Source organism: Sapajus apella, unplaced genomic scaffold, assembly GCF_009761245.1.
Source record: "Sapajus apella isolate SASKATOON/1434 unplaced genomic scaffold, GSC_monkey_1.0 scaffold42, whole genome shotgun sequence".
Taxonomy (NCBI): Eukaryota; Metazoa; Chordata; class Mammalia; order Primates; family Cebidae; genus Sapajus; species Sapajus apella.
In genome coordinates, this window is record NW_022436982.1 from 432,493 (window position 1) to 441,332 (window position 8,840).

General features: G+C 40.3%; 1 protein-coding gene across 3 annotated transcripts in view; it reads left to right on the forward strand.

Annotated features, from left to right (window-relative positions):
- Nucleotides 1-8,840, forward strand: part of KIF24 (kinesin family member 24) — a 70,220-nt gene that overhangs the window by 21,035 nt on the left and 40,345 nt on the right. For all 3 annotated transcript variants that reach the window (XM_032299928.1, XM_032299929.1, XM_032299927.1), the window contains one exon: nt 958-1,147. In XM_032299928.1, coding sequence (XP_032155819.1) covers nt 958-1,147 — 190 coding nt within the window. The remainder of the gene's footprint in view (nt 1-957; nt 1,148-8,840) is intronic.

Consider the following 8,840-nt stretch of genomic DNA (forward strand, 5'->3'; position numbering starts at 1 on the left):
AGCCAATTCAGATCCCATAAAAAATAAATTTTCCAGCCTGGGCGTGATGGCTCATGCCTGTAATCCCAGCATTTTGAGAGGCCAAGGCAGGAGGAATTGCTTGAGGCCATGAGTTCAGCCTAGGAAGATAGTGAGACTATCCCTACAAAAAATACAAAAATTGGGCCAGGCGCGGTGGCTCAAGCCTGTAATCCCAGCACTTTGGGAGGCCGAGGCGGGTGGATCACAAGGTCAAGAGATCGAGACCATCCTGGTCAACATGGTGAAACCCCGTCTCTACTAAAAATACAAAAAAAAAATTAGCTTGGCATGGTGGCGCATGCCTGTAATCCCAGCTACTCAGGAGGCTGAGGCAGGAGAATTGCCTGAACCCAGGAGGCGGAGGTTGCGGTGAGCCGAGATCGCGCCATTGCACTCCAGCCTGGGTAACAAGAGCGAAAAAAACTCCGTCTCAAAAAAAAAAAAAAATACAAAAATTAACTAGTTGTGGTGTTGTATGCCTATAGTCCCAGCTGCTCGGGAGGCTGAAGTACAATCACTTGAACCCAGAAGGTTGAGGTTGCAATGAGCTGGGGTTATGCCACTGCACTCCAGCCTGGGTGACAGAGTGAGGTCCTATCTTAAAAAAATATAATTTTTCAGCAGCCAGTTGGAGAGCTAAAGAAATAAGAATTGATGTAAAACAATTGTATAAAATAGTATCCTGTATAAGGTCTCTCAGGGGATTTTTGTTTGTCAGGTTTTTTTTTTCGGTGGTTCGGTTTTTTTTTTGGAGGGGAAGGGGCGAAGTAGGGTAGGGATGGAGAGAGAAGGACTTTCTCAGTGCTGACACTTTACTTTGTAATCTTAAGAAATACATTATGCCCAGCGTACAGCAAAATGTACCAATACTTTGGCCTGCTAAGTAGTCTTGTCCTATTATTAAAAATTAAAAGCCTATTTATAAACATGTATTAGACAGAACACTTCAGAGAAACAGAATCCTTGGACTGTGATGGAGAAAATCAGAGTTTGTGTTCGAAAACGCCCCCTGGGCATGAGGGAGGTACGTCGTGGAGAAATTAATATTATTACTATAGAAGACAAGGAAACACTACTTGTACATGAGAAGAAAGAAGCAGTTGACCTCACTCAATATATTCTTCAGGTATGATGTTTTCCTTTTATGTTTGGAACTAATATTATCAAGTATTTTTTTTTTCTTTTTGTTTGAGTGGTGGCATATAAGTTTCTGTTAGAACACAGGAAATCAAGTTTCTGGTTTGGGTATTGACATTCATTCCTGTTGTGACACTGTATTAAGTCGTTGTTATCCAGGGCCTTCATTTTTTAAAAGGATGATGTAATAGAGTATACAAAAACAATTTCTCTTGTGCAATGGAGCTACATCATATATTAACCTGCTTTCTGTAAATTTAATTACACATATTCATCCAAAAAAAAAGGAGGAATGAAGGAATAAAAATAATTTAATGAAATGGGGCCAGGTGTGGTGGCTCATGCCTATAATCCCAGCATTTTGGGAGGCTGAGGCAGAAGGATCACTTGAGCCCAAGAGCCTGAGACCAGCCTGGGCACCATAGCAAGACCCTGTCTCTCCAGAAAAAATTTTAAAACTAACCCAGCATGATGGCATACCTGTAGTCTTAGCTACTCAGGAGACTGAGGTGGGAGGATCACTTGAGCCCAGGAGTTCTACTTTACAGTGAGCTATTAATGCACCACTGCACTCCAGCCTGGCGACAGTGGGAAGATCTGCCTGTAAAAGAATATAAAAATAAAAAAATAATTAGGTAGTTGTCAACAGGACCGGTCACTGAATATATGCCCCGGAGTGACTATGAGATGTTACACAGTTGATTTCCATTCTTACTTGCATCTCACAGTGTGAGCCTCTCACTCTGCTGAGTTTGAGTCTTGGGTTTAATGATGGACAATGCCTTTTTGGGCAACATGGCCTCCAGTTGCTAGCCACGTGCTTATTTTGATTCTCTGAAGACAGTATAAGCTGTCTTGGGCTTATACTTAATTGTTGGAAATTGGGCTCTGAGAAGGCCACTTTATATAGGGTAGAATGCAGTGGGTAAATAGAATCCAGGGATATAATTTCACATCTAACATATAAGGGTTTAAATAAAACACTGATAACTCAGACATGTAAAGAATGTTCACTGCCTGCTAGAGTGATTATGAAAAGTCCAAGGAGAAAAAGTTTGGTATTGAAAGGAACTTATTCCAAGCTGAAGGTACCTTGCAATAATTCTTTAGTCTCATAAGGAAACCGCAAACTCCACAGATGGAAAGAATTATCATTTAGGTACTCCTAAAATTGTGAAACAATTGTGAGTAATCTAAAACCAGATAATCCATCAGATATTAAGATTTGAAAATGCATAGTTTATCTTACTCTGAATCTACTTACCTAAACGTTCATATTATATTTATTTATTCTCTCTCTCTCTCTCTCTCTCTCATTCTCTTGCCTCAAAACCCAGTGACTGCTAGGGAGAAAAAAAGCTGGTATGCTAGCAATTCATCTTAGTCAGCTGAGATCTTACATTAGTGAAATAAATCCTTTAATGCTAAAATCATATTGTTAACACTTTCCCCCTCTTTCAAACCTGCATTGTTCTTCTTTTTCTTTGGTTACCAAAATTGTGTTTCACTGATATTAAGAGTAATCCACTGAGTCTTTCTATTGGTACTAAATTATTAGGCCACTGTAAAACCAACCCAATCACTTTAACAGCCTTATTGATTGCTGATCAGTGCACGATCTATTGGGTCTCTGTGGGAGATATTTATTTTGAAAATGGACTAAATGACCAATTAGTTGTAATGCTATCTAGTTCCATGGCTACTTATAGCCATAGTAATAGCCCTATCCAATCACTGTCTACCTAAGACTTCCTTAAGAATGCTTCTGTCACAGTAATTCCCTCAAGGGAGGCATCATCTTATCTTTTGTGTTTTTCTGTTATCCCCAAACACAATAACCTTACTTTTTTGTCATTACCACTGATCAATACTTATTGAATACCCATAGTTTCCATGGCACTTTCTCTGCTGTTTGAACTTTGGACCTTTGCTCTCATAGGTCCATGTACTTACCTGTCAATGCTATAATATAAAAACATTGGGAAGACTTCGTTTCCTTTTTTCTTCCTCAAATAGAAAGTGCTAAATATTGATTGGAGGTTCTTTGGGTTTTATTTTTAAATATATTTAGACATAATAGGTTTTTTGTTTTATTAAGTGTCCTGTCTTCAAATTTTGTTACTTATTACATGTGATCTTATACATATAGTATGCTATCCTACCTAACCATTAAACTTTATATTAATATAATGAGTGAAAAAAACAAGGAAACAAGATATATTGTCTCATTCTAGTTTTTTGAAATTGGCATTGAACACAAGTTTAATATGGAAGCTAATGAAGATGTCATAATACAAAGTGAGTAAGATTGGCCCACGAACACACAAGGAAGCTGTGGGTCAATAGTTTTTGTCTGTCTGTCTGTCTGTCTGAGACAGGGTCTGGCTCCATTGCCCAGGTTGGAGTGCAGTGGTATGATCCTGGCTCACTGCTACCTCCATCTCCTGAGCTCAAGTGATCCTTCCACCTCAGCCTCCTGAGTATCTGGGACTACAGGTACACGCCACCATGCCTGGCTACTTTCTGTATTTTTTTGTAGAGATCGGGTTTCGCCATGTTGCCCAGCTGGTCTTGAACTCCTGAGTTCAAGCAGCCTACCTGCCCTAGCCTCCCAAAGTGTTGGGATTACAGGCGTGAGCCACCAGGCATAAGCCACCACGCCTGGCCTGACCAATCTTATTTATTTATTTATTTATTTATTTCCCATTTATTTATTTTATTGCATTTTAGGTTTTGGCTGACCAATCTTATTTATAAATATAAGTACAAAAGTCTACATAAGACATTGGCAAGTTAGTTTCAGTACTTTATGCTGGGAATGCAAGTATAATGCAAGTTCAGTATTAGGAAATCTATTAACTGTGATAGGCACTATCAAAGCATCTGTTTAAAAATGCAACAACCATACTTGATTATTAAAATACTATTAGTAAAAATGCAAATAGAAGGATAGTTGCTAAATATACACATACTCTTTTACTTAAAATCCTTTAAGACTCTTTATTGTACTTAGAATAAAATTTTAAATCTTTAACAAGCCTCTACATGGCCTGGGCCCTGCTTGCCTGCACGACAAGTTTCTTAAAGAAAAAATAGAAGCTGGGTGTGGTAGCTCATGCCTAGAATCCCAGCATTTTGGGAGGCCAAAGCAGGAGGATCCCTTGAGCCTAGGGGTTCAAGACCAGCCTAGGTAACATGGTGAAACCCTATCTCTATAAAAATTTTTTTTTTTAATTAGCTGGTGGCCGAGTGCAGTGGCTCATACCTGTAATCTCAGCACTTTGGGAGGATAAGGCGGGCGGATCACTTGAAGTGAGGAGTTCAAGATCAGCCTAGCCAACATGGTGAAACTCCATCTCTTTTAAAAATAGAAAATTAGGCCAGGTGCGGTGGCTCATTCCTGTAATCCCAGCACTTTAGGAGGCCGAGGCTGGTGGATCATGACGTCAGAAGTTCGAGACCAGCCTGACCAACATGGTGAAACCCCGTCTCTACTAAAAATACAAAAATTATCGAGGCATGGTGGCACGCACCTATAATCCCAGCTACTCAGGAGGCTGAGGCAGGAGAATTGCTTGAATCCAGGAGGTGAGATCGTGCCACTGCATTCCAGCCTGGACAACAGAGCAAGACTTTGTCTTAAAAAAAAATTAGCTGGGTGTGGTGGCACATACCTATAATCCCAGCTACTAAGGAGGCTGAGGCAGGAGAATCACTTGAACCTGGGAGGCAGAGGTTACAGTGAGCTGAGATCGCACTGCTGCACTGCAGCCTGGGTGACAGAGTGACACTCTGTCTCACAAAAAAAAAAATTGTGCCAAGCCTGGTGACGTGTGCCTGTAGTCTCAGCTACTTGGGAGGCTCAGGTGGGAGGATCACTTGAGCCTGGAAAGTTGAGGCTATAGTGAGCTGTGATCATGCCATTGCACTCCAGCCTGGGTGACAGATTAAGACGCTGTCTTAAAAATAATAAAATATATATGTGTGTATGTATATATATATATATATACATAGAAAAGAGATTATACTGTAATACATCTCAAAAAGTTGGCTGGGTGCAGCGGCTCACCCCTGTAATCCCAGCACTTTGGGAGGCCGAGGCGAGTGGATCATTAGGTTAGGAGTTGAAGACCAGCCTGGCCAAGATGGTGAGACCCTGCCTCTACTAAAAATAAAAAAAAAAAAAAAATTACCAGGCACAGTGGCAGGCGCCTGTAATCCCAGCTACTCAGGAGGCTGAGGCAGGAGAATTGCTTGAACCCTGGCAGCAGAGGTTGCAGTGAGATGAGATTGTACCACTGCCTTCCAGCCTGGGACACACAGTGAGACTCTGTCTCAAAAAAAAAAAAAAAAAAAGTTAACAGTGGCTGAACAGCAAGATTTAAGAATGATTTTATTTCCTTCTCTATTCTCTGTTTTCCATTGTTTCTCTATTCTCTATATTGTGTTCTGTGTTGTAATTTTTTTTTTTTTTTTTTCTGAGGCAGGGTCTTGTTTTGTTGCCTAGGCCGGAATGCAATGACATAATAATAGCTTACTGCAACCTTGACCTCCTGGGCTCAAGCAATCCTCCCACCTCAACCTTCTAGGTAGGTGGGACCACAGGCATCTGCCACCACTCTCAGTTAATATGTATTTTTTTGTAGAGACAAGGTGTTGCCATGTTGCCCACGCTGGTCTCCAACTCCTGGGCTCAAGCACTCCTCCTGACTTGGCTTCCCAAAGTGCTGGGATTATAAACATGAGCCACTGCACCTGGCCTGCATTGTAATTTTTAAAAGATTTCAGGCCTGGAGTGGTGGCTCATGCCTGTAATCCCAGCATTTTGGGAGGCCGAGGTGGGCGGATCATGAGGTCAGGAGTTCGAGACCAGCCTGACCAACATGGTGAAACCCCGTCTCTACTAAAAATACAAAAAGTAGCTGGGCGTGGTAGTGGGCACCTGTAATCCCAGCTACTCAGGAGGCTGTGGCAGGAAAATCACTTGAACCCGGGAGGCAGAGGTTTCAGTGAGCGGAGACCGCACCATTGCACTCCAGTCTGGGCGAGAGAGCGAAACTCCGTCTCAAAAAATATATATATATATTTATATGGGCCTATATATATAGGCACATATATATATATATATATAGTTCATATTTGTCCAGGCACTGGAACTCACGCCTGTAATCCAGCACTTTGGGATGTCAAGGCAGGTGGATTACCTGAGTTTAGGAGTTTGAAACCAAATAAATAAGTAAATTCCATATTTAAAAAATTTTCCACAGTCAGCTATGTGACTTTTATATGAAAAACTAAAAATCTTTGAATAGGATAGATTCACCTATTTCAAAATCAAAAGATACAAAAGTGTAAAATAATAGTGTCCCTTTAATCCTGTTTCCTCCATAAAGGCAACTGGGGTTACCTATTCTAAGTGTGTCTTTCCAGAGATATTCTATAATTACGTGTTACTTTTATTGATTTTTTTTTTTGAGACAGGGTCTCATTCTGTTGCTCAGGCTGGAGTACAGTGGTGGAATCATGGTGCACTGCAGCCTCAACCTCCTGGGCTCAAGCAGTCCTCCCACTTCAACCTCCCTAGTAGCTGGGATTATAGGCACACACCACCATGCTGGGCTAATTTTTGTATTTTTTGTGGAGACTGGGTTTCTCCATGTTGCCTAGGCTGGTCTCAAACTCCTGGATTCAAGTGTTCTACCATCCTTGGCCTTTCAAAGTGCTGGGATTACAAGCGTGAGTCACCATGCCCAGCCCACATGTTACTTTAAAATCTGAAGGGGAAAAAAAAAGCCCTATTTAAAAAATAAACTGCATTTTTGGAGGCTGAGGCAGACAGATCACTTGGGACCAGAAATTATGGCCAACATAGCGAAGCTCCATCTCTACTAAAAATAAAAAATAAATTAGCTGGCCATGGTGACTGCGTGCCTGTAGTCCCAGCTATTCAGGAAAATGAGGCACAAGAATCACTTGAAGCTGGGAGGTGGAGGTTGCAGTGACCTGAGATCATGCCACTGCACTCCAGCCTGTGCGACAAAGGGAGACTCTGTCTCAAAATAAATAAACAAACAAACTGGAACTTTGATTCTGTCAAGGTTAGTGAGGTCAATGTAGGTGTTACTTCAGCCTCGTTGATAAAGTGTGATCAAATTAAAGTGTGTGTGATGCAAAGGACTTTATGAATTGTGTATATATGTTAACTGTAATAATCTTGCATGTTTACATATCTTTCATGAAAGATATTCACAAAAGTACTGGGAAACCAACATCTAAACTTTATTGGAAGGAAAGATACTAATTCCCTTAATCAATAAATGCTTTCTAAGGTCTTTACTCAAAAGCTAAAGCTATTCATGAGCACTTGTAGAAGGAGAGGCAGAATTGCCATATACTGGTGGTAATAAAAGGAAACAAAAAAAAATGTATTCCTACTTTAGTTGTGGGTTTTTTCTTATTTTTATGAGAAATGCCGAATATATCCACATCTTTAGGTAACTATAGATATAGTAGGTTTCTTTGCTTTTGATTTCATACTTAACTATAAAAACCTGTGGTGATATTTGAGCAATGAATTAATGTCTCCTTGCCTGGAGACCATGTATGAGATAGGTATAAATAATGTTCATTAAAACCAGATTTTAGTCCGAGCACAGTGGCTCACACCTATAATCCCAGCACTTTGGGAGGCTAAGGCAGGCAGATCACCTGAGGTCAGGAGTTCTGAGACCAGCCTGGCCAACATGGTGAAACCCCATCTCTATTAAAAATACAAAAAAATTAGCTGGGCATGGTGGTGGGTACTATAATCCCAACTACTTGGGAGGCTGAGGCAGGAGAATTGCTTGAACCAGGGAGGGGGAGGTTGTAGTGAGCCAAGATTGCGCCACGGCACTCCAACATGGGCAACAGAGCGAGATTCCATCTCAAAAAAACAAACATAAATAATAAAAGTATATATATATTGTTCTTATATACATATAGTTGGGCTACCAACATGGTATAAGAATGTATATATGTATGTAATTGTACCTACCAACATGGTAAGCCTCTAAATTATGGAAATAATTAAGATGCTTAATTAATGTTTTTCAGACCCAACATAATGGGTCTTTTATCTCTTTTTTTTTAAATTACCATGATTTTTCATTTGGAAATCATCTTGGACCCCTTTCTCTCCCCAGCTTCCCACCTCTGGTCAGTTATCAAATTTCTTCTGTATCCATCTCTTTATTTCCATGGTTATCACATAATTTAGACCCTTTTTACCTCATCATTGAATTACTAGTGTCTCTGTTCTCAAATCATTCATAGTGTGAAGCCAGATTAATCTTCCAGTAAAATGACTGAGATCATCCTTCTTGCCTGTAAAGTTAGTTTTTCATTGTTTCCCTACTGTTTACTGAATTAAATATGAGCATTCCGCCCCCTGGTTAAGACTGGTGTCCCAAGACCCCCTGCAACACAGTCGTAACTCATTATTCTAGTATTGTTTCATTTTTCTTTTCTTTTTTTTTAAAATCTCTTTATTCCAGGTTGTCAACCCAACCCCCAGCGCAGTTCCAGGCCTTCAGAGAGGAGGTGGCTGTCCTGAGAAGCATAGGGGCGTAGGGCATGTGAACATTCTGCTCTTTCTTTTCTTCTCTTTTTCTTTTTATTTCTTTTTTTTTTTTTTTTTTTTT